Genomic DNA, 27,753 nt, shown 5'->3' on the forward strand with positions numbered 1-27,753 from the left:
GATTGTGGAACCAACCTAGATTCCCTTCAACAGATGAATGGATAAAGAAACTGTGGTATATATACACAATGGAATATTATTTAACCATACAGAAGAATAAAATTATGGCATTTGTAGGTAAATGAATGGAGTTGGAGAATATCATGCTAAGTGAAATAAGCCAATCCCCAAAAACCAAAGGCTGAATGATTTTGTTGATAAGTGGATGATGACATATAATGGGGGAGGAGGGTGGGGGATGAGAGAAGAATTGAGGAACTTTAAATTACGAGAGGGAAATGAGAGGGGGGAAGTGGCAGAGGTATGAAAGATGGTGGAATGAGACGGACATCATTACCTTATGTACATGTATGATTACGTGAATGGTGTGGATCTATATCATGTACAACCATAGAAATGAAAATTTGTACCCCATTTGTATACAGTGAATCAAAATGCAGTCTGAAAAAATGAAAAAAAAAAAACTGATCAATGGCTCACCACACTATCGAATCTAATTTTTGTCTATATTGTAATCATTTTTAATTGAGAACTGTGTATCACTGGTTACAAAGGTAGCACATTATTTGAAAATATTTGATGACATAACAAGTACACATACATACACACACACTCCCCAGTCTCTTAAGAATTTATGGAGAGAGCTAATCATAACTTTTGAGTTTAATAACATTTACCAACTTATTAAAGTACAAACAGGCAGGGAAAAAGTAAAAGACAAGGCTTTTGAGTTTTTTATTTACTAAAAAGAGTCTTGTAGAAATTTTTAAGAAATCACATGAAATGATAAAACAGAAAAATCTTGTGCTTTGTTCACTCCCTAGTCTGCAATAATACAAACAGCAGACGTTTCCCTGGAATTAAAATTAAGAAAGGCTGTATTATGGCTATGCAAACATTATCTAACTTGCCATTCATTTTTCCTTAGAAAAATTAAATTTCTCTTTTCTTCCCTCACTCCCATTCTTCCCTTAAGGGGTTTGACATCTCTATTCCCCAGCTTATTGTCCTCAACTGTTATCTCCTTTATTATAATGTTTTTCTGTACTCTTCACTGTACAGTAATTTAGTAGTAAAACACTATATATGTAAGCAGAGTCATTTGAAGAAAGAAGCAAGGAAAAGAGTCTCAAAGATTTTTAATATATAAATAGCATTTCAAAAGTTAGTTACGAATGACAAAAATTTAAATAACTGGTCACAGCTAATACTGCCTTCAGTTTTCATGATTCTAAAATGTGGTTCCCAGACTAAGGAAATATTTCAAATATTTTCTAGATCTAACAGTCTCTGACCTTCGAGTCTGTGTGCCCTTTATAAAGGCCAAGTTTTTACAAAAGATAGTATTCTTCTCAAACCTTTTGGAGGAAGGGAAAGTTATATTTAGAAAGTCCATTTGGCATCCCGGGGTGTTCTCATGTCTTACTGCTATTTATAACCAGGTGTAGGCCAGTAGGACAACAGATTTTGTTTTAACTAATCATTTCCCAGGTTTCTGGGAATTAAAAAGCAGTGCTTCAGTATTCTAAAAATTGATTCCAGAAATTGTTAAAAGCAAGAAACTTTAAAATTTGCTTACTGATCATTCAATTGTCACATAACCTGACTTGGAGCCTGTTTCCAAAGGTTACATTTCTGGTTGAACTTATAGCTGTCATCCTGCTGGTTTATGATAGATGTCTTGCAGGGTAAATACGCTGAACTATTTTGAATTATTGATTGTGAGTGTTCCTTATGATTTATTTTCCTTTTAAATGTCATGCCAGTGTTTTCCAATTTGAATGCAGATGGAAATGAATCAAATTTTCTAGAACTTATATATTCATGAGTCTTGTTTATTTTAATACACAGAACTTAACTAATTTAAAAGACATTTGACATACCAAAAACAAAGAAACAGAACATCATTAGGAAAAAACTCAAATTAAATATGACATATTGCCATTAGAACATGTTAGAGAGATTAACACAAATAGACTAGAAACTGACTTCTAATGTAACCAGCCTTTGACTATGCTAGTCATCCAGAGAAGGATTATCTGGCTCAGGGATATATATATATATATATATTTTTTTTTTTTTGGTTGAAAAAAAAAAATCAAATCAACAGAGAATTTGAAGTGACAGTAAAAAAGGACTTCTTTCACAAACCATTTGAGAGTGAGATGTCAACACCCTGCACTCTCAACCCCAAATACTTCAGAATTTCCTATGAACATACAATCAGACTTAACTATGAAAATCAAAAAATTCACACTGGCTCATTACTGTAGTGCTTTAATCTTTGGTCACCTTTTAAATTTTGTCATTAATCTCAACATCCTTCATGTCAAAAAGATCAGTATGGAATCACGTGATGTATTTACTTTTTCTCTGTGTTTAGTTTCTTATTCTGGAAATTTTGGTTGGGGGGCTCTTTTGAATTTCATATCCTTGAAACTTTTAAAGATTACCTTCAGTTACTTCTCTAGAATTTAGCTATTTGTGTTTGACCCATGATTAGATTCAGTGTATGTCACGTGAAGCCTTTTTCCTGCTGCATGATGTCAAATAATTTTGGCAGACTTTTAAAATATGTACCCTACTGAGGTATTAATTTTATTCATTTCATTAAGAATGTTATCTGTCTTCTGTAAAATTATTTTTCCTTATTAATCAGTTTTATGGTAAGATACTTTGTGGTTATATAACTATCAAACTTATAATTAATTTAATATCATAGTAGTGCAGATTCATAGTCTTATTCAGGGATTATTTATTTTCAGGCTTATATTACTCAAATTTATCCAATGGAAACTCCTTCAATGTGGCTTTATGTCTTTTCACATTTTCTCATTATTCATTGATATCTTGGATCCACCTGAACAATTACATGTTCTAGAGTCATTTTATATTTTCTTTTCTGTTGCTCTGAATCAACCATTCCTTCAGAAAGTTCCAATTCCTCTAGTTAAAACTATATTTAGAAAACAAGAACTGGAGTCTAGCTGTGCTCATTGTTATTGGGAAGTAGCTGCCCTAGGAGGTGTCAATAGACAGAGCTAGGGAACTTACGTATATAAATACATAAATACATATATATGAAAATACATATGAATAAACATTTATTATATATTTATATTTTTTATATCTGCTTATTTCTTATCTATCTATATTGAAAAATGAGTTCATTTAATATTATCCATTGTCATGTAATGCCACAGAATTAATTCAATTTTTTGTCTTTTTCATACTTTAAGTCCCTCCTCACTGAGAAAAAATAAATACTATAATCTTCAATATCCTTACTTATTGAATCAATAGTATTTAAATAAATTCTTGTTGCTGCCATCCCATCTCACACAACATTCTCCCCATTCAGTCTCAGGCTGGGACTAGTTGTGTCAAGTGGTTGCTGTGGTGACTTCCCCACGTGGATGCTCTTGATACTGTAATAAACATTCGACATCTCCTTAAAAAAGACTTAGCTTTTTTAATGGCTTTTGGACTAAGTTTTTCAAGAAGGAAAGAAACAGAAAGAGGACTGGGAAAAAGAATTAGTTACTTTTTTTTTCTAGACAATCTTTGGAGAGGTTCTTTTTTTTATTGTAAACAAATGGGATACATGTTGTTTCTCTGTTTGTACATGGAGAAAAGGCATACCATTTGGGTAATCATAAATTTACATAGGGTAATGTTGTTTGATTCATTCTGTTATTTTTTCCCTTCCCCCGACCCCTCCCACCCCTCTTTTCCCTCTATACAGTCCTGCTTTCCTCCATTCTTGCCACCCTCCCTAACCCTAACCCTAAACCTAACCGTAACCCTAACACTAACCCCTCCCACCCCCCATTATGTGTCATCATCTGCTTATCAGCGAGATCATTCTTCCTTTGGTTTTTTGAGATTGGCTTATCTCACTTAGCATGATATTCTCCAATTTCATCCATTTGCCTGCAAATGCCATAATTTTATTATTCTTTATGGCAGAGTAATATTCCATTATTTATATATACCACTGTTTCTTTATCCTTTCATAAATTGAAGGACATCTAGGTTGGTTCCACAATCTGGCTATTGTGAATTGACCAGCTATGAACATTGATGTGGCTGTATCTCTGAAGTATGCTGATTTTAAGTCCTTTGGGTATAGGTCAAGGAGTGGGATAGCTGAGTCAAATGGTGGTTCCATTCCAAGCTTTCTGAGGAATCTCCATACTGCTTTCCAGAGTGGCTGCACTAATTTGCAACCCCACCAGCAATGTATGAGTGTACCTTTTTCCCCACATCCTCGACAACACCTATTGTTGCTTGTGTTCTTGATAATCGCCATTCTAATTGGGGTGAGATGGAATCTTAGGGTAGTTTTGATTTGCATTTCTCTTATTAGTAGAGATGTTGAACATTTTTTCATATATCTGTTGATTGCTTAACTGAACCAGGAGGACATACACAACTTAAATAAATCAATTTCAAGCAATGAAATAGAAGAGGTCATCAAAAGCCTAACAACAAAGAAAAGTCCAGGACCAGATGGGTTCTCAGCCGAGTTCTACAAATCCTTTAAAGAAGAGCTCATTCCAAAACTCCTCAAAGTATTCCATGAAATAGAAGAGGAGGGAACCCTCCCAAACTCATTCTATGAAGCCAATATCACCCTGATACCTAAACCAGACAGAGACACATTGAGGAAAGAAAATTTCAGACCAATATCCTTAATGAACATCGATGCAAAAATTCTCAAAAAAATTTTAGCAAATCGCATACAAAAATATATTAAAAAGATAGTGCACCACGATCAAGTGGGTTTTATCCCAGGGATGCAAGGTTGGTTCAACATCCAGAAATCAATAAATGTCATTCACCATATCAACAGACTTAAAGTTAAGAATAACATGATTATTTCGACAGATGCAGAAAAAACATTTGATAAAATACAGCATCCCTTCATGCTCAAAACACTAGAAAAAACAGGGATAGTGGGAACATTCCTTAACATTGTAAAGGCCATCTACACTAAGCCCATGGCCAATATCATTCTAAATGGTGAAAAATTGAAAGCATTCCCCCTAAAAACTGGAACAAGGCAGGGATGCCCTCTTTCAACACTTCTATTCAACATTGTCCTTGAAACTCTAGCCAGAGCAATTAGACAGACCAAAGAAATTAAAGGGATACGAATAGGAAAAGAAGAACTGAAACTATCCCTGTTAGCTGATGACATGATTATATATTTAGAGGAACCTGGAAATTCCACCAGAAAACTTTTAGAACTCATAAGTGAATTCAGTAAAGTAGCAGGTTACAAGATCAATGCTCATAAATCCAATGCATTTTTATACATAACTGATGATTCTTTGGAAAGAGAAGTTAGGAAAACTACCCCATTCACAATAGCATCGAAAAAAATAAAATACTTGGGAATCAATCTCACAAAAGAGGTGAAAGACCTCTACAATGAGAACTACAGAACACTAAAGAAAGAAATTAAAGAAAACCTTAGAAGATGGAAAGATCTCCCATGTTCTTGGATAGGCAGAATTAATATTGTCAAAATGGCCTTACTACCAAAAGTGCTATACAGATTCAATGCAATTCCAATTAAAATCCCAATGACGTACCTTAAAAATAGAGCAAGCAATCATGCAATTTATCTGGAAGAATAAGAAACCCAGAATAGCTAAAGCAATCCTTAGCAGAAAGAGTGAAGCAGGGGGTATTGCAATACCAAATCTTCAACTCTACTACAAAGCAATAGTAACAAAAACGGCATGGTATTGGTACCAAAATAGACAGTTCAATGGTACAGAATAGAGGACATGGACACAAACCCAAATAAATACAACTTTCTCATATTAGACAAAGGGGCCAAAAATATACAATGGAGAAAAGATAGCCTCTTCAACAAATGGTGCTGGGAAAACTGGAAATCCATATGCAACAGAATGAAATTAAACCCCTATCTCTCACCCTGCACAAAACTCAACTCAAAATGGATCAAGGAACTCAGAATCAGACCAGAGACCCTTCATCTTATAGAAGAAAATGTAGGTCCAAATCTTCAACATGTCGGCTTAGGATCAGACTTCCTTTACAGGACTCCCATAGCACAAGAAATAAAAGCAAGAATCAACAACTGGGATAGAGTCAAACTAAAAAGCTTTCTCTCAGCAAAGGAAACTATCAGCAATGTGAAGAGAGAGCCTACAGAGTGGGAGAAAATCTTTGACACTCATACTTCAGATAGAGCATTAATTTCCAGAATATATAAAGAACTCAAAAAACTCTACACCAAGAATACAAATAATCCAATCAAAAATGGGCTAAGGAAATGAACAGACACTTCACAGATGGAGAGGTTCTTTAGGAAGTTATAAAGATAATATGAATTATCAGCTGAGTAACTGAACTTAGATCACATATTTTACATATCTATGCATCTGTATCTATATCCTTAATCTATAAATGTTTATCTGTGACACATGTATGTATCATTTTATAGCAACAAAACTATATTGTTATTTTATTTAATTAAATGTTTTAATATCTAGCAACTTAAAAAATGCATAGCACAGTTTGGCTGCTATCAGTTCTATGAATGGATTTTTAAAATTCTTAACCAAGAGTGGTTGGGAAAGATCTACACACTCATCCTTATTAAATTCTTTTTCTTTTCAGTTACTTAAACTATATATATTCTGTTGATCTTCAACAGTATCCCATTGGTGATGTGCACTAGCCTTTTAGGTCCCTTTCTTGTATCTGAGCAAACATATCAGCTTGGTTCCTCTCCAGAGGCTGTGGAAGTCATTGGAAATGGAATCAATTAAGTATTGGTTAAAAGGCTGGTCCCTGAACCTACTTTCATTTGCTGTTCGTAATCTCTGGAGATGGTAATGGGTATACAGAATCCACCTCATATGATTCTCCTATATTATTGAAACTCTGAGGTAACTTTCCTGTCTATCATTTCTCAAAATTGTATGTTTAAAACACAGGGCTCACCAACTGTAATTCTTGTTTTAGGTCTATCAGTTCACACTTATTATTTTATAAACTTGTGAATTCCTAAATGTGTGAAGTGTCTACGAAGTAAAATATATCCTATCTTTTGCAAAATGTCTTCTACCAAATGTTCACATGAAATGAAAGGCAAATGTTCTCTGAGATTTTGTTTGGTGGAATGTTACAGATTTTCAAGCTTTTTAGATAAAGCTTGTACAAGCTTTTTAGATAAAGCATGTACAAAGGTCCTAATTCTAAACAAGTCTTTGAGAGAAAGAAAAATCCTGGAGATTAATGTGTGACGGGGAGCAATAGTTAAGTAAAGTATTTTGGAAAATAAGGCAGGAGAAACTGAATGAGGCTATGCAGGTTATAGAAAGCAGTTTAATTGTTATTCTTTTTTTCCCCGCAGACAATAATTCATATTTATTTTAAAGAACTATTCTAAGGAACAGAGTAATGACTGAGGAAGATTTCATCTTACTATCTCAAACATCAGTCTCAATAACCAGAACTCTGAATCCTAAATACTAAATTCTAACATTTCTGAATATAGATCTACATGCATATAAGATATATTTAAGGAATGTGTGGATGAAAATTCTTATTGTCAAATAGTCATGTTGGACATGTTTAAAAAATTTCTTTGGTAGAACTTGTCCAGGGAGAGAGACCATTAACAAGTTCCAGGTTTCTCCTCTCCTAGAACAGGATTCCATGTTCACCAGTAGGATACAGTTCTGTTGAATGAGTCATAGAAGAGTACTGACTTAGTCTTGTCCCACCGTATTTTCATAAAGGTTTATAAGGCAAAAAGATTATGCTCTACATATTATTCTTCAAGATTTATGCTTCTTAGATTTTGCAATAAGAATTAACCTCTTCAACAAAATCTGGAGCTATACCACAGTGAGATAACTGATCCTGACTTACACTACTTTCCAAGAACCAGTGGGTTAATGAGGTGTTACATGACCTAAGGATAGGATCCCATAGGATGAAGTGTCAGGAATACAGCCATTAGAAACCCTTCAACAAATTTCCAAATCAAAATATGTGTTTCTAACTCCTGAGAACTCACAAAGAACCTCAATGTAAAAGAAGTCATTATTTTCAGAAAAGAGAAGCTTCATGAATAGGGTAACTTGGTTTCTTCTCACCAATTATGCACAATGCACAGAACCTACTAAAAGATGGGCCATTTGGTAAAGGATGCAGTTAGCCTGGTGTGGTGGCACATGTGTATAATCCCAGCAGTTTGGAAGACTAAAGCAGGAGGATTGTGAGTTCAAAGGCAGTCTCAGCAACTTAGCGAGGCCCTATACAACTTAGCAAGACCCTGTCTCTAAATATAAAAAAAAGGTCTGTGAATATGGCTCAGTGATGAAGCACCCCTGGGTTCAACCCTGGGAAATGATACAGTTAGTTAATCAGAGAGAATCCATATTATGCAGCTATGTGGGATACAGGTATTTTTATCCCTTTCAAGTTCTTAAGTTTTTAGTTTCTAGAAGGGGATGCTGCAGGGATTTGGACAGGGGCCAGTTGATAACTGAAGAAAAGAAAGATTGTGTGGGCAGGTTATTTAGGGTAGTTTTTGTCCCATTTAAAAAAGGCTGTGGTGGAATTCTCAGTATGTCTTTTAAGTCTTCACTCTATAAAACTAAGTAGAAACTATTTCAGGAAAAGTAGGATATATTAAAGTTGCATAAGTCATCAATTAACTGACATTGCAAACAAATGTACAAAGGGAACTCCTTATTTCCTTTTTTCCTAGTAAGTGGACATTGTTCAATTCAGAGACCTAAACCAGAAATATGGGAATCATACTTGATTACTTCTTTCCCCACTTCTTTTATTTATTCCATTAACAAATACTGTTGTTTTTATCTCTAACATAAACCTCAAATCCCACCTTCCTCACCAGCTCCACTGTACCTGATCATGCTGTCATCTCTGAACTGGTTCAGTCCTTCAATAGCCTCCATCAACAGCTGGATTCCAATACTTCCATAATCTTTTCCATCCTTTCCCTCCCCTGCATCTTACATATAATTGCAAAAATGATTTTTAAAAATTGTATCACTAATTAAAACTCTGGTGACTTTTCAATGAACTTTGAGTACAATATGAACTTAAAGACCTGGTGCATTCAGCCCTTACTTGACTCCCCAATCTCATACCAGCTCCTTTGCTCATATACTCTAGCAGTGATCTTCTAAAAGTGTTGAGGACCAGGGTTTTTAGTGATGATGTTATCTGATTTATGTTTCTTTAGAAGACTATTCTGACTTTTGTAATTGTTTTATAGGCTATGTTTAAGGATTGGAACAAGAGGGGAAGGTGGACAATCATGTAGGAGATTGCCTATTGCAATCTCTGGAGATTGAGGAAGAGAGTGAGAGATGGATTCAGATGTATTCTGAGGTCAGAGGCTGACAAGAATTTCTGATGGACAAGATATGGGAACTGAGGAAAAGTGAGGGTTTAAAGATAAAGCTAAGGTTTTTGGCTTTAGCAATTGAATGAGCTATGGAGTTGGTAAAAACAGGATCAAAAGTCATTGTACCCCATAAAATTGTACAATTAAAATAATAATAAGAAGAATGCTAATACTTAGAAGACATTCAAAAGTTCATTTTATGCTTGGGAGCTGAGAATATACCAAAAAAGAAGAAAAGAATCTCTTAATGTACTTGACATTCTTACTGCATGATGAACAACAGGTGTCATTCCCACCAGTGAGCACCTCAATCCCAGTATTGTCTCTATTGCAAATTAAATCTTTTACAATAAATTTTTATCCAATTTTTTTTCTCAGAAAAAAAAAACTGGAGGGAAAGTGATAGATAAAACTAAAATCTTTGGTTTAAAGAATATAAAAACCATTTACAGTTAAAAAGAAAGTTACATAGAAATAAATCTAAATAAAGATGTGTAAGACATTTTTAGAGAAAACTACAAAACTGTACTGAAAGAGAGAAATAAACAAAATAAATGCAGAGATAAACCTTGTTTCTGTATAGAAAGACTCACTATAATGATGGAAATTCTTTCTAATTTTATGTGCACATTGATTATAATTTCAATCAAAATATTTAACAGAGGTTTTGTGGAACTGTTAATTCTGAAATTTATATGAATGGTCAAATGACCAAGAAGAGCTTAAATACTCCTAAAGGATATTAATGTAGGATTTGCTTATCAACTATAAAATTATTATAAAGCTATATTACATTGAGTGTAGTGTTATTTCAAAGTAGTCAAACAGACTCATGAAACAGAATAAGGAGCCCAGAGATGTATCATATTTGGAAACTTGAAAAAATTCAGAGATATTATTGAAGATTACTGGAATAAAGTAAGTAGTCCTAGAAAAATTAATTATTCATAAAATTGGATCAAATACGCAAATCAACCCCTTTTTTGCCTTTCATAGTTTTTATCTGTAATAATAATTTGTTTTACTTATTCATGCACAATGAAATATTTCTAATTAATAAACATCAGTTAAAAACATCAGTAAACATCAGTATTTTGAGTAAACATCAGTATTTTGTTTACTCAAGGGAATGTTGACTTTTATTTTATTTCTTTTATTAGTGTATTATAGTTGTACATAATAGTTAGATTCATTTTGACAAAATCATGCATGGAATTTAATTTATTCCATTTCACCCCAGTTCTCCCCCTTTCCCTTCCTTCCTCCCTCCTTCTGTTCCCCTTCTTCTACTCGTCTTCCTTTCACTCATTTATTTATTTATTTATACAAATCAATTCTTGGTAAATTGATATCTTAACTAAAAAAATACACTAGAATTTCTAGGACAAAATTTACAATGATATCTTTATAACATTACGGTAGAAAAAGGACATTTAGAGTAAGATGGAAAGGTACAAACCTCTAAAGATAACTTTGATTTCATAAAAATTAGTACCTGCTGTTTACTCAAAGACAATATTTAAAAATATTGTCTGGAAGTAGTTATTTATATCATGCATAACTATAAAAGCTTAATTTACCTATATTTAAAGAAGAATGAGAGTGAAAAGGGCAGAAAATAGAGGGATAGAATATATTATCCATAATTTCACAAAATAGTTTTGTTGTAACTGCATTATGCTAAATTTACACTTCTTTCTTTAGTTAAATAGTTTTTGTTCTCCCTTGGAACTGCAGAAGATAGAAACAGCAGTTAACAGACAAATAGCTGTTGCAGTACTATGGCTGTACTCCATGTGGAAATAAGAATTTTAGAAGCTAGTGTTTCTGAAATTGCCCTTAATCATATCATAAAAATGCTTGAAAAACATGTTTGCAAATCATATAGTTTAGATGTTTATCAGGGGGATTTTTTACACATATTCGAGTCATTTGATAGTGAGTCTAATATAAGTGTTATGCTTAAATGTGAAGAATGTTATGTAAAATTATTAAAAATCAACCAGAAGGCTGGGACCATAGCTTAGTGGCAAAGCATTTGCCTAGCACATGTGAAGCACTGGGTTCCATCTTTAGTACCACATAAAAATAAACCAATAAAATAAAGGTATTCTGTCCATATGCAACTATTAAAAAAAATTTAAAAATCAATTGGAAAACCAGATACATTGTCAGCTTCATCAGTAGTCTCAGATCCAAGCAATCATGTCATGGATATTTCTGCCATAGACTTTGGCGAATATGGAGTCTACATTGATCTTTTAAGTATCCCTAGATTTAGGAGGACCCATTCATTCATTCAGTAAATTTTTTGCTTATAATCCATGTGTCAGTTACACTGCTGAGTCCTGAGACTTAAGTCAACACACAAGGCAATACAAGGGCAGGTGCTTTTTCTACCATGTTAAGTTTTTTCCATCCATCCATCCATCCATCCTTCATCATATGTCTTTGTTTTGAGTATCAACTAGAGGGCAAGTGCTATGCTAAATACTGAGTGCCTAACTTTAAATGAGAAAACTAGCCCCTGATTTTGATGCCATACTGTCTTTTGTTTTGCCATAGAGAGGGAAGGTCCTTTGTATAAATTTTAATCTCAAATTGCAATTGAAAAATGAAAAGAAAATTGTCAGTGGGACTCTGACTTGCATAGGTAAATACAACAGAGTTCCTCTTTCACTCGTCCCATCCTTCTCCCTTCCACCTTCCTATATGCACTCATTTGCACATAGACCAAGGCTAGATGTGCTCCAACAAGAAACAAGCTGATTTTCTCACACCGTTGACTGGGGCTATTCCTCATTTAGAAGAGACTTGGTGCCATCATCGCCTTAATTTTGATAAGCAACTAAAGGGTCATGTTTACAACCTATGAAAATGATTTATCTTAGGAGAAAATACCAAAAGGGTTAATCTGCTGCTCCACATGCATAAGCTCCTGGGATTAGACCACAGGGATCACTATGTGTACTTAGTAACACTGAGCTGAAAATGGAAAAAAATATTATGCTGTTATTGTCTTCCCTTTTCTCCAAGGTATTCTCTGATAAACACCTCTACCTCCAAGGGAATTGTGAGCAACTTCTTTGTAGGGCAGATGAGATATCCAAACAGCTATCAGCACATTTAATTTAAGATGACTGAATTTGTGAAGTTTCAGAGTTCCTACCTGATTGCAAACCTTCTTGTTCTTAATTCATTGATCCTTCTATTTTTTTTTTTGAGATGACCTTTGAACTTCTATTAGAAATTCCTTCTTTGAGGAAACCAGTCCTTCCCAGAAAATCAGGCAACTGAAATGGAGACAGCAAGGAAAACAGAAATTATCTACACATATAGATTTCACTTTTTAACAGTTTTAAGTAAATGTTCAAGCATACCTTTCATTAACAGTAGAATAACTTAACGAGATGCATGATTTATAAATTGAAGTACTCATAAAGCAATATGTGACAAACATTTGACAAAAGTATAGGATGCGAAGACAAGCAAAGACTTCCTAAAAGACCATTATCCTTTGTTCCTTTCTTCAGTCTTCACCTAGACTTCTTTTCATGAGTCTCCACTTAGATTTCTAGGAAATGATTTGACTAAACTTAAATTTTGTAAATAAACATGGGCACTTGTCAAAGGATATTTCACAGATACCTTTAATGTCTTTTTAAGCTCTGCCATACACAAAACTGTGTGTGTGTGTATATGTGTGTGTGTGTGTGTGTGTGTGTGTGTGGTCCTTTTTGTGACGGGTCGGTGGAGATAGAATAAATTTGTTGACTGCTAGTCAGTGATTTAGGAAACTGGATATTAGGAGAAAAGGAAAAAGAGGCAAATGAAGCAAATAAAGCACTGAGACTGGGATTCCAAAACAATAGCAATTTCCTAAGTGAATAAGGGAAAAATCTTCTCAAATTGTAGTCTCACTTGTTATAGACCATCTGTCCATAAATTTCAAGGATCATTAATGGAACACTGTTCAGATCCTTCTATAAGCTTGTGTGGATTGAGCAATGTCTGGAGCCATTAGGTAGGGAAGCCTCTCTTTTGGGAACTCCTGGGCAGAATTCCCCAGTTTGAGAATGCCTGAATCATGCTGGCACCCTGACCTAGCTCACAGCTCCAAGTTCAAACACAGCCCTAGAGATGGGATTAACTCACCAAGAACCAAATGCCAAATTACCTTTTTTTCTGCAAGACCCCTGCTACATTGAGAAGAGAGCATGGAAACAAGACTTCTCCTACACTGGAACTTTATAACTACTAAACCCTTTGATCTGTACCACTATAAATAAAGCAAACCAGGGCTTTCTTTTTGTTAGATCCAGATGATCCTTCTGGTCAACTCAACCGGTCATGCCCCTGCTTTAAAAATATTCCTGCCTTTTTGTCTTTATTCATTTATTTGTTTATTTTTACTGCAAACTGGTTTATTGCACAATATTTAGCACATCTTTGAAATCTAAAAACTTATTTAAAAAAGTGTTTTAGCTGTAGATGGACACAGTAACATTTTTATGTGGTGCTGAGAATCAACCCAGTGCCTCACACATGCAAGGCAAGTACTTCACCACTGAATCAAAACCCCAGCCCCTGAAATTTAAAACATCTGAAGCCCTGCTTATTTTCGTAGTTTGCTAAATCACTTCAGACCTGCACTATACATTAAAACATGAAACCAAGAAAAGCTATCTGTCCAGGCACTGTTTTATTCTGAAGTAGAATCATGTAGCTCATGTAGCATTAAGTTAACATTTTCAGCTTGCATTACACCACCAATCAAGTAATATATAATCTTTTGGTCACAAATCCCAAGAATAGTTCATCTCAGCCCACCTGAAAGCACTAACAAATCTAGCATCAATATATAATTGCCACTGAAATTATTCCCAGTTCCATTTCACTCATAAGCTTCCCAAACAATCTATACTGAACTAGTATGAGTTATTACAAAGCTTTTTTTGTGGGGGTGGATAATACAGTCTCATGCTTTCATGAACTCTACCACTGAACTATATTCCCAGCTCTTTTGAGATAATTTTATGTTTCTTTCACTTGTCTAATGAGTAAGTCATCTTCCCACTTGTCCCAAAGTATATTTATTTCCTCCAAAATGCATGTCTATTAAGATACTCACACTGACCTGTTACTTTCTAAATCTCTGAAACTGCCCCATACTGTCCATTACATATAGCCTTCTGAATTCTTTGTACTTTGAAAATGCTGAACAACCTCCACCATTTTAAGCATATAGCAAACCAATTGAAGTCAGTTAAATTTTTGAGCCACTGAATAAAAAAAAAAAAAAAAATACAAGAGCCCAAATCCCATTTTTATTTATTTTCCATTAGTTTAAATCCCCGAGGGGTACAGCATCACATGGATTCTGTGTTCAATGGCCTTAGCAGGAAGGTTGCTTTGGAATTTGGCCCAAACCACGCCATCGTTTCCGTGGGCATGAGTTACCTTTCCCCAGATTACTCTGGTTTTGTTTTGTTTGCCACTAAGAGTCACTGTGTTGTTTTCTGCTTTATACACATAAGCACATCTCTTGCCAAAGTAGAACTCGGTTTCATCTCTATCATAAATACCTTCAATTTTTAGAAGAGCTGTGTGCTCCCTTTGGTTCTGGAGACCCCACTTACAGCCAGTAAAAATGGCTTTGCACCAAAGCCTTCCAAGCATATTTGCCTTTTAGATGTCCTGTTCCCAGCAGGCCTCCACAGGCTCCAAGAGGGCAGAAAGAGCTTTATTTTCTGATACATTACTTTCATAGCTTTTGTTTCATAACTAACCCATCTCTCTGATGGGTACCTATTCCCTCATGTGGGCAAGAGAACACACTATCTCTCCCTCTCTTCACCCACAGGGCATTCTTATATAAATTATTCCTTTTTGTAAGGTCATGTTTTCTCCCATCTGTTTGAATATATTAGGATCTAGGAAGAGCAACATAAACCGACCAATGCCTTGGTTACCTATACCATGGTATGTAAGAGGTGGTGCATTGTAGGAGGCAAGAAATAGTTTGAGATTATCTTAGGTTGAGTTTCACCACAAACAGAACCTGTGATAAGAATACAAAATGTTCATGTGGGAAGAAGTCCCAGGAGACTCAGGAGTAGAATGAGAATTGAGAATAGAGGCATTGAAGAAAGGTAATAGTCATGTTAGTGAGCAGGTTATTCCTGTCAGTAAATGTTAGTCCTTCCAAGGAGTTCTGTGACTCTGTAGAACATGCCTTAGACTTATCCCAATCGATGTGTGAGAAAGCTGATGGACCTATACTACCGAATCCCGTTGAATTGGTGGAAAAGCTACACAGATACATGAACTCCTGAAAATTCTGATCTGCCCCAACATAGATAGTTGCAGGTAAAATGATTCTAACACTATACACTGAAATGATGAGTGCTGGGCAACATGGGTGGGGCACTGACAGCACCAGATATGATGGATGGCAGTAGTGTGACGAGTGATTGACTTCCAAGTCCAAATGGAAAACCTTAATTTCTAAGTTAATGGTTTTCCTTTCATATACGTAAGCACTGATGTATCAGTACTAATTTCCTCTATTAAACTGGATATGGGATTCTAATTCCCTAATCTGGAAACCTGTCATTATGTTTGATAGAATCCTAGTGAAGAAGGAAGCAATTAAAATTTCAAGTTGACCATTCATTCACTCATTTACTCAACATACATTTAATGAACTATGAATGTCTGCCATGAATTAAGCTAGATACTCCTATTAAAATCGTTATTTTACCATCTAGGATTCATTTTGTTGGGGCATCCAGATAAGTAAATCCATAAATTACAGTACAAACTAGTACAGAGTTGTATGGGAAGACACAGATAGAACTTTAATTCACTAATTTACTGTAAGATAGTAGTAAACGATGAATAATAACACATCTTCCTTTAGAAGGCAGTACTGGAGTTACATATGTAATAGGAAGGAGGGGTGAGTTTTTGAGATAGAAGAAAAAATTATAATGGCAAGAAGAAGAATGGTTAGATACAGAACAGAAAAGAATGTCACATACAACCAGTATAAAAATTATGCAGATGTCTGGGCTGTAGTACAATATTAAAGTACTTAGTATGTGTAAGCTCCTTGGTTCTATCCCCAGTGCTGGGGGAGGAGGAGTGCTCAAAGGGATGTGTAAAGAACAAAGACAATGGGGTGGATGGTAGCAGTCAGGTAAAGAATGGTCAGGTATGATAAAGATGTGGGATTAAATTTTTAGGAAGATGGGCAGCCATTGATTGAGTTTAGCTATCATGTGAAGTAAGAAGAGAGAGAATTTGATTTGCATAATATGATCAGGGTGGGTTAAAGATTTTGTCCACTTTAAAAAGATCACTTTGGAAATACTGTGGCTGCATGGTTGTAAAAGAGTGGTTGCAATGCTGGATTCAGAATGATTAGTCCATTAACATAAGTCAAATGAGAAAATGGATAATGAAGTTCATGACTGACAAATTCTTTTCTTTCAATACTAGAAAAATATTATACCAACATTTCTAACCTCCATTTTTTCAGATCAGATTTTTATTGTCATTTGAAATGTTTTTTTCTCTATAATCAAGGCATTATTTCTTTCTGTCTGATTTTCAGATATTTTCTTTGTCGTTATTCTTCAGAAGCTTAATTACAACATACTGGCATAGATATCTGTGTATATATCCTATTTGGGGTTTGCTCAAGTTCTTGAATCTATGGGTTATTTATTTGCTAAATATTGGAACTTTTCAGTCATTATTTCTTCAAATGCTATTTTAGTCTCACTTTGTTTTCATTTTGAAATATTGATGACATGATCATTAGCTCCTTTCATTGTTCCACAGGTTCCTGAGATCCTAACTCACCCCCTACTAAGTTTAGTTTTCTCTGTTTTTCCTATTTGGTAAATTCTATTATCTGTCATCAAGTTTGCTGATTCTTTGATGATTCATTATATCCAACTCTTGAGTCTTTCCAAAGAACCTTTTATTTTGGTTATTATATTTTCTATTTTGATCATTTCCACTAATTTATCTAACCTCTATTCTTTGCTTATATTTTTCCATGTATTTCAAGAAATATATAATTGCTTGTTGAAACATTTACATGATAGTTTATTTAAAAATCCTTGCCAGAACATTCTGACACTTGATTTATTTAGTGTTGGTGTATGCATATTGCCTTTTTTATTCACTTTGTGATTTTCTGGATTTTGGTATCATGAGTAATTTTCAATTTTATTTTGAACATTGAGTATTTAATAACTCTGAGTCTTAATATATTTTATTATAATTACTTTTTTTTAGCAGGAACTCTTTCTGTATTGAGGTGTAATGTGAGTGCTAGATAAAGAGAAGGTACAGTTTTTTACCGGGCCCTACTGACACCACCTCAGCAAAAGTGTGTCACTGACTCACACTGACTTACTGCAGGCAGATGGGAAAACGTTCAGCTCTCCCTTTGACCTTGCTGATACCTTCCCAAAGGAAGTAATAAAAAATCTTGTTGCCTTGGAATAGAGACTGTTTCTTAATGGGTTCCCTGACACCAGAGGAAGGACAAGTGAAGCAACAAAGGGATTTTTTCTTACCTCCACATTCCATCTGGTTGATTTGAGGTAGGTAGTAGCTCAGGTCTCCAATGGGTACCACTGACACCAGATGTTGTGGGACAGTGGAGTGCCTACTATCTCCAACCTGCCATGTCTCCTCATCAATGTCAAGTAAAGGCGGAAGCTAATACTCCGAGACTCGGTGGGGACAAAATGTTAGCCCTATCTGGCATCACCTCGTTAGGTGACCTTCTTCATGCATGGGGCTGGAAGCTTAGCTCACCACTGGACATTGAAATAACTCCTGCAAGGAGATTGGAATACTACCTGCTTTTGGAGGATAGAAGTGGGATGGTGTGGAAGAGCAACTCCTTTTTGGTCTCACTGAAATTAAGGCACAGAGCATGGTACAATCACTGAAATTAAGGCACAGAGCATGGTACAATGCAATTTTCCATTAGTGCTTGGCTGGAGTAGTGCATGTATTGCCAGAATGGTTTTCTGTTGTTAACAATCCCTTTCCTCATACTTTGTCTTGGAGGAACAGTTTTATCTTGTTTTTTTTTTGTTTGTTTTTTTTTTTGTTTTTTTTTTTTTGTTTTGTATCTGTTGGTGGTTATAGTCTGGGACATCTAGGAGGCAATAAGGAAACAAAGACTTCATTGCCATATCATTCCTCAAGTCCAAGGTCTTTAGTGATTTACACCTTACACTGTTTCCTATGCTTTCTGTTGTTGCTTTATTTTTTATTTTTTACTTCTATACATTAAGTTTGGCACTTTAGTTATAATTGTAAAGACCTGAGAAAAATGGGGTTACTTGAGTTTGTCAAAACCAGAAGTGTGGAGGTTTACTGATCTTAAAAAGTGCTGCTGGCCATAAATTGAAGTTTGATGATATAAACTTTAGGAATGATTCTGTCACAGAATATGGCTTTTCAAGGTAGCACAGGAATCAATGGAAAGAGTTTCTCAAGAACTATCAAAATTATTAATTTGAGTTTCACACTTTTGAAGTTAAGTGATCTCTTCAAAGTAAAATGTACACAAATGCAAGGGAATAAGACTAAGATGATCCATTTGTAATGAATTAGTGTTAGATACATCAAAATAAATTAGACGTTTGGCCTAATATAGATATGCATGGCTATATATACAAATATTTATAGATCTGTATATGTATGAGGTTTGTCAGCTTGGCCCAGTCAGTTGAGAAGATCTAGAAAGAATTTCATTCCAGTAGAAATAAATATACCTAATACTCAGATCTTGATGTATAATACCATTCCCCAAAAAATGAAATAGAACTGCTTGGAGAAATGGTCAATTCTAGGACTGGAACTAGAAATATAAAAGGTGAGTCTAGACATGTTATAATCCAAAAAATTAAGGAGGTGATTAAAAATAAATAAACCCACATCGAGTCATGTCAAAGTAGCATATCAATCAACTGAAAGAGTTTGCAATGACTGAACTGGACCTCTTTGAGCAAGATAAATAAAGGATTAGTATAATATAACCCAAAGTCTGAAATAAAAGCCCATGAATTTTCACCGATATAAATAAATGATTAATTAAAAATATATGGGAATTTAATGCTATTCCTATTAAAATCCCAATAACATTCCTCATAGAACTAGAAAAAGCATTTGGAAAATTAAGAGATCCAGAATAGCCAAAGCAATACTTAGCAAGAAAAGTGAAGCAGGAGGCATCACAATACCAGACCTCAAACTATACTACAGAGCTATAGTAATAAAAAACAGCATGGTATTGGCACCAAAACAGGCATGTAGTCCAATGGTACAGAATAGAAGACACAGAGACAAACCCATATAAATACAGTTATCTCATACTAGACAAAGGTGCCAAAAACATTCACTGGAGAAAAGATAGCCTATTCAACAAATGTTGCTGGGAAAAATGGAAAGCCACATATAACACAATGAAATTAAACCTTTATCTCTTACCCTGCACAAAACTCAACTCAAAGTGGATCAAAGACTTAGGCACTAGAACAGAGACCCTACATCTACTAGAAGAAAAAGTAGGCCCAAATATTTACCATGTTGCCCTAGGAACTGACTTCCTTAACAAGACCCCTAAAGGACAAGAAGTAAAATCAAGAATTAATAAATGGGATGGATTCAAACTAAAAGTTTCTTCTCAGCAAAGGAAACAATCAATAATGTGAAGAGAAAGCCTACAGATTGGGAGAAAATCTTTACCACATGCACCTCAGATAAAGCATTAATCTCCAAGATATATAAAGAACTCAAAAAAACAAAACAAAAGAAAACAAAACAAAAAACCAAATAACCCAACCAGTAAATTGGCTAAGGAACTGAAGAGACACTTCACAGAAGAAGATATATAATTTATCAACAAATATATGGAAAAATGTTCAACATCTCTAGCAATTAGAGAAATGCAAATCAAAACTAAGATTTCATCTCACTCCAGTCAGCATGGCAACTACCAAGAATACAAGCAACAATAAATGCTGGCAAAGATGTGGGGAAAAAACCACACTCATACATTGCTGGTGGGAATGCAAAATGGTACAACCATTATGGAAGAGAGTATGGAGATTCCTCACAAAACTTGGAATGGAACCACTATTTGACCCAGTTATTCTACTCCTCAGTTTATACCCAATGGACTTAAAATCAACATACTACAGTGATGCAGTCACATTAATGTTTATAGCAGCTCAACTCACAATAGCTAAACTATGGAACCAACCTAGGTGCCCTTCAATAGATGAATGGATAAATAAAATGTAGTACATATGCACAATGGAATATTACTCAGCTTTAAAGAGGAATGAAATTATGGCATTTGCTGGTAAATGGATGAACTGGAGAAGATCATGCTAAGTGAAATAAGTTAAACCCAAAAAACCAAAGGTTGAATGTTTTCTCTGATATATGAATGCTAATTCACAATGGGGAGGGTAGGAAAGAATAAAGTTACTTTGGATTAGGTATAGGGGATTTAAGGGAGGGGAAGAGGTATGGGGGTAGGAAGGATAGTAGAGTGAAACAGACATTACTACCTCATGTACATGTATGACTGCATGACTGATGTGATTCTACAATATGTACAATCAGAAAAATGAGAAATTATACTCCATTTAAATATGATTTATCAAAATGTATAAATGCATTCTAACATGTACAACTAAGTAGAACAAAAGTTTTAAAATTTTTTTAAAAATACATGGGAAACAGACAAGTCTCCAGAGAATTCCAAATAGTTTAAGTAGCTACTCTATTCTGAGGGGGAACATAATTCCCCTCTCCTTAGTTGAGTGCTGAACATAATGACTTCTTTTAAAGGGGGAAAAGAGAGTAATTTTATAATGCACAGAGGTGACGACCACTATTAAGCTTAGTGATCAAGGTTGCTCACATAAGCAGTCATGCATTACAAGTCACACTGATCATATGTGTCCTTGACGTGATATGACAAGATGGCCCTTTACCTCTGTGGTCTTCCTCTTTCAATTCTGTAATCCAACTCTTATCATGAGAAAAGTATCAAATTCCAATAGTAGAGCAGTTTACAAAATACCTGACCATAATTATTCAAAATTGTTAAGGTCTACAAAAATAAATTTGAGAAACTTACAACCAAGGGAAACCGAAGAAGACGTGACAACTAATATAATGCGATATATTGATGGAACCCTGGAACATTTGGTAAAATCTAAGGAAAAATCCACATCTCCAACCCTATTTCGTATTTTATTAAGAGACAGGGTCTCATTGAGTTGCTTAGCAACTTGCTTTTACTGATACTGGCTTCAAACTCATGATCCTCCTGCCTCAGCCTCCTGAGTCATTGAGGTTACAAGCATGCACCACTGTGCCCAACCTAAGTTTTTAAAAATAAAGAAAAATGGGTATAGTATAGAATGGAAAATCTGTACTATCTTCTCTTACTTTCTGTAAAATTAAAACTGTTCTAAAAATAAAATCTATTTAAGAGTCAAGTATTGTTCTTTTATGATTATGTTTCTGTACTCCCTAATGAATATGTAAATTTGCTTTACCTTACTGATATTAATACTAATAAAAACCTTAGTGACTCCAATTCAATAAGAAATAATTCTTGATATCAATTTTTTGGAAGAAACTTCCAAATAAATCAATTATTTTTGAATGCTGACTTTCTGTTGATAGTTTGACTTGATATGTGATTGTGCTATCAGCATGATTTTATTTTAAAGGACAGTGATTATCATAAACATTGATTATAGGCAATGTCTAATGAATGCTGAAATATTAATTCAAGATGCAGTAATACTTTACCTAATGTATTTTATGCTATCAAAATGATGTAATGTTATTTCATTCTATAAAGGTTTCACTTTTCTACATATTCTACTCATCTTTTAAAAAAAATCACAAGGAAAGGATATTATAGGATAGCATTATCGTGAATTTAAATTGGACACTCACTTTGTCAGCACTCCTGGTTGCTGATGATACTGGCACATTACTTTTATAAATCCCTTCCATGACAATATCCAAATCTCCACAAGAGATATCTTTGACACAGTAGGTGCCTAACAGCCATATACATACAGCTTTGTAGCTAAATTTATGAAGCATTTTACCCAAAGGTATAGAAAAGGCCATTTCCCTATCTGCCTTTTGCTACTCAAAGGTCACTCACCATCTACTTTTTAATCACCCTCAGAAATGTCCCACAAATATAAACTATGTATTTATAGATAAATATTTTATCTTTAATATACATCATTATTTTATTGGTACAAATATGAAAATTATCAGGGAATTTTGTGTTTAACATTTAAAAATAATTAAAATAAGTTAGTCATCACATTTTTTTTTTGTATTTTTCAAAAGAGAGCAATTCCTCATAGACTGCCCCTGGGAACATAAGTCAGCTGGCCATTTTTTCCCTGCTCCATTTTCTCATCTCTTCTACTATATCATATTTGTTTTTCTCAAAACGTGTGGACTCACAGACTTATGTAAAGCCAAGAGTTAAATAATAATAAAAAAGTAGCCTGGCATGGTGGTGTATTCCTATTATGTCAGTGATTCTGGAGGCTGAGGTAGCAGGATTTCAAGTTCAAGGCCAGCCAGTGCAATTTACTGAGATCCTGTCTCAAAGGTAAAATAAAAAGTGCTGGGGATATAACTCAGAGATAGTGAGCCCCTTGGTCTAGTCCCTATTATCAATTATAATAATAAAATAATAAAATTACTAACTGTATATTACATGTGTGCTTTGTACCTGGTACTGCAAAAGAAACTCTCTTCATTTTAAATCAGACAAATCTTCAAAATAACCCTTCTGATTAATCTCTATTTTACAGATGAAAATAATAAAACTAAGAGATTATTTGCCTAAAGTAAGATGGTCCCCAAACCACAGAACTAGAATTAGTTACAACCGTAGACTTTACAGTGGCAAAGTCTGTGCTCTTAATCAAAGTGAGTTTATCTCTTTGTATGTGTGTGAAGAGAGAAACTTTAATAGAGAATTTCTGAAAAATGGAAAGAATACTTCCAGGTATCCATTAACCAATAATCAGGAACTCCTACCTATGCAAATAATTGTTCATCATATGGCTGAATAGTAAGGATTTCTCAGGTTTGAACTAAGAAATCAAAAGACTTCTAGAAGTTGAGTCCATATTTTATCTTATATAAGATCCTTGTAATAAAAGTCCAAATTATAATTCAGGAACTAAAGGGTTCTTAAAATATTAGATGTGTTCATATCAGCAAGTTTTCATAATGTGGATAATAAGAGAATTAAGAAATTGGCAAATATACCTACAGACTCATCTGTTATCATTTCTGGGAAGGGAAAGATAAATGAGAATGGAATGGCGAGGAAATTTAAGTAGTTTGCTCAATCTCTACTCCAGGAAAAATATGGCCAAAAAAAAAAAAAAAAAAAGAGAGAGAGAGAAAAAAAACTTGGAATGATCCTTTAAACACTTACAAGAGGATACAGGTTTTCTAAACAAAATAACTTGGAAGTGTGAACTGTCAAATTAAGCCTAATCCTCTCTGATACTGGATTGCTTATTTACTTAAAAGTATGAAATTAATATATTAATCAGAAAGTCTTAGAAAAAAGGAAGTAGAAAAAGTTTCTTTAATACTCTTACAAAGCAAAATTATAAAAAGAATCATATTAAAGAATATTTTGAAACATAAAAATTTCATTATTAAAATATTTAGCTCAGTGTTATAGAACTTTAAACATTTAACTTCATTTTAATTTAAATACTGATGTTTACATAATTGTTACAAGATAGACAGTTTTCTTCACTAACCATTATTCTATTTTGCTGTTGTCTTGTAATTAGAATTTTAATGTGTAATTTGCTCCAAAGTGTATATAATTTACTAGATCATTTCCCTATTGTTGGCAATTAAAGTTGTTTCCCATTTTTTGCTATTATAAGTGATAGAACAATGAACACCTTTTTATAATTTTCTAAATATAAATTATTTTTAGAGTAGATTTCCAAAATTAAAATAGATGTACAAGAAGTTATGAACACTTTTATCTTACTGGACATTGCTAATGAATTCCTTTTCAAGTAATCAAACAAAATTAGATCCTGAAGAACTTTGCCAACATCTTATTTTTTTATTTTGATAAGTTGATAAACTAGAACCTCATATTCCATTTCTTTGAATTTTTTTTTATAACTGTTATGTATGTGTGTGTGTGTGTGTGTGTATCTCACTCTTTTCTACTTCTTTTTGTAACTTATGTCCAGGTAGCTGGAGAAAAACAGGGCAGGGAAAATTTGTATTCCAATAAATTAATGATTGCCCACCTCAAATGGGCTTTCAAGATTAAGAATATTGCTCTGACTCACAGTAAATTCTTTCTCATTCCCCTTAAAGATGATTTTTTTTTCATAAACCTTCCATACTCTCCTCAAATTTCCCTCTATCCTCTTAGTTTCCTTTCTCTCAGCTAATGACTTGCCTCATATCTCATTAAGAAAACAGAAACTGGTAAATGACCCACTGTCAAATTCATGAATTTATTTGCATCTTCTCTCATCTTTGAATTTCCTTTTATTATAAGAGTTAAAACGTCATTTCTATGGCACGTAGTCAGTTTTCCATTTGTTCTCATTTTATCAAGAACTTCAAAACTTTGAATTTCTACAATTCACCTACTCCTTATGAATTATTCCCATCAAAATATAAACTTATACTAGACTGGTAACTCCTTAAAATACTAGAACGTAGCCATGCAACATGAAACTTTCCATTCATCTTCATAAATATTCATTATCCAATTCACAGGTAATGAAAATTGTTATCTTCATATATTGTTTCCACTACTTCATGTTCTATTTACTCTTTAATGTACTTCTGTCTGACTTACCCATCCTAACATGTTTATCCATTGCTCTGAAACTTTACCTATGCAGGACATCAGTCATCCCCATGTCACCAAAACTAGTGGAAGCTTTTTGTCCTCATATTTATAGGCTGCCTCCTTCTATAAAAAAGAAAATAAATAACAAACACAAATTGTTTTTATGCTTCTATGCTTTTATACTTTCACAACCGTCTACCTCAGTATATTTTACTGCCACCCCTTAATCTAATTTCTAAATATTCTACTAGCTTTATTTACCTTGAAATTAAATTATTTAATTTAAAAGACCAGAAAGCAGAACATTTTGTATTGAATATGAACCATTATGTCATATGTTAGCAACTATGTATGATTGATTGATTCTATTGAATGAATTTTTTTTATTACTCTTGTCTTTCAAAAGAGAAATATTCTTCTTGTAGTGTTCATCATTTTTTCCTGTTCCTGCTTATATTTATTTATTTGTTCTGCACGTTTCCTGAAAATCCACCCTGCTTTCTTGAAAACTTTGGAAGATTCACTGGTGAACAAGAAGTACAAAATCCTTGCTCTTAAGCAAATATCCAAGATGTGGGGGTAGGTAAAGTAAAGAAATGAACACATTTCATTTAGTGAAGGAAACAGAACTGTATAATGGGGAAGGAAATTGAAGAAGCTAATGTCTTTGGCTAAGGTAGCAGCAGTGACAATTCAAATGAGATCTAAATGATCAACGAGAAATTGATCTAGGCACAAAAATAAAAAATGTAGTCATGACATTGCCATATCTGAGGGCTCAAAAATGCCTGGAACCAGGTGAAGTTCTCAAAAAGATGCTGGGATGGTCACGGCACATGGTACTTCTAAGTCTCACTAAATATTTTATATGTTAGTCTCTTTTTAATAGATGGTCTTTGAAGGTTTTAAGCAGGCAAATGATATCTGATTTGTGTTTTTTAAAAGATTATTTGTTGAGTCTTTTAATAAGAAGTATGCCTCTGTGAAGTATGGGTTGAAAAGTATTGAATTTAAAAATATCAATGAGTTAAAAAATAACTGATTGACTATCATAATTAGCCCCAACTAAATTACACTAATAAAAGCTTGGTGACCCTAAGATTCTGGAACATATTAGATTAGGGAAAATCAACTCTTTTCATATTAGTATGATTTTAAGAATTCCCAAATCTGTTTGGTGTTCAGGACTATCAGAACTTAGAGGTGGCCAAGAGATTTAGAGTAGGACAAAAAGTTCTTGTAGGTGGCTTCTATTTCCCTTTTAATGGGACAAGTGAATGGTGAGGGGTTGATTACTCCTGGGAGTGCATTGCTTAAAGGTTAGAACTAACAACTGTGCTATTTGCTGAAAAATTACTATGCATTAGGCACTAAGCTAAGCATAGGGATGCAAAGGAGACAATTAACAATATGAACAGCTGTTACTTGGTAAGAGGCACTGTGCTAATGCTTACTATATATCATCTCAATTTACACCATAACCCTAAGAAGTAAATGCATTTATTATCCCATTTTCCAGGTAAGAAATCTGATACTTTAAGTGTTTAAGTGATTTCTCCAGGGTTACACAGTGCATTAGTGTGTACGCATTATTGAGACTCAGAAGATCTGATATCACTTTCACCTCTCTTATTATTGTTATTGCCTACAAGGGCTCTATTTGAGAAGTCCAAAAACACACATTTATGTACACAGAACTTATGACTTCCTGGAGCGAACTGACTGTGTGGGAAGGCCTGGGTTTATGCAAGATGCACTTGGAGTGAAGAAGATTTTGAGGGAAGGTTGAAAAAACATTCTCTTCATACCATGGGGAAGCAGAAACAAGAATAAATGGGCCTAAGGCAATGGGGTAAGCTGAGGAGCCAAGGAGGGTTTTTTTGTTGTTGTTTTTTGCTTTTTTGGCTCTATAACTATTCGATTATATACTTCAAAATATCAGAAGAAAACCATTGTATACTGTACAGTTGTGGACACAGCTTGAATCCTGGCCTCTGCAGAGTATGTAACATTTAACACTGCATATATAACATCTAAGTAGATATAGTTAAATACAAGTTCATGTATTAGACTTATAGCAAAATAATTTTCTCATATGTATAAGTAGGAATGTCTTCAGAAAAAATATTTGAAGGCTACTATCTAAAGGGAAAGCAATTTTGCAAAAGATCTTTCAGCAGAAGCAAGTCCAACTATGATAAACCTTTAGTGAGGTTTGTACCAATGCAGCATACCTCATGTTGTTATCTGTGCATTTTTCTGGAAGGATACTCAGTGTCCGTCAGTTCTCAAAGTGATAAAGATCCACACTGATAAGAAAGAGCTTTGCTTTGGAATAGATCAGTTTAGGTTTTGCTACTTACTTAAATTAGGTACC

At 34.1% G+C, this 27,753-nt stretch overlaps 2 protein-coding genes across 2 annotated transcripts in view; both read right to left on the reverse strand.

The window, feature by feature from the left end:
* Pkia (cAMP-dependent protein kinase inhibitor alpha) overlaps positions 1 to 27,753 on the reverse strand; it is a 90,974-nt gene that overhangs the window by 23,004 nt on the left and 40,217 nt on the right. The window contains exon 2 of the mRNA XM_047522409.1: positions 12,597 to 12,720. The gene's annotated coding sequence lies outside the window, so the exon portion shown is untranslated. The remainder of the gene's footprint in view (positions 1 to 12,596; positions 12,721 to 27,753) is intronic.
* On the reverse strand, positions 14,774 to 15,106 carry LOC124963027 (60S ribosomal protein L35a-like). The gene has a single exon (XM_047522387.1). The coding sequence runs from the start codon at positions 15,104 to 15,106 to the stop codon at positions 14,774 to 14,776; it is 333 nt and encodes a 110-aa protein (XP_047378343.1).

This window comes from Sciurus carolinensis, chromosome 1 (genome assembly GCF_902686445.1).
Source record: "Sciurus carolinensis chromosome 1, mSciCar1.2, whole genome shotgun sequence".
Classification (NCBI taxonomy): Eukaryota; Metazoa; Chordata; class Mammalia; order Rodentia; family Sciuridae; genus Sciurus; species Sciurus carolinensis.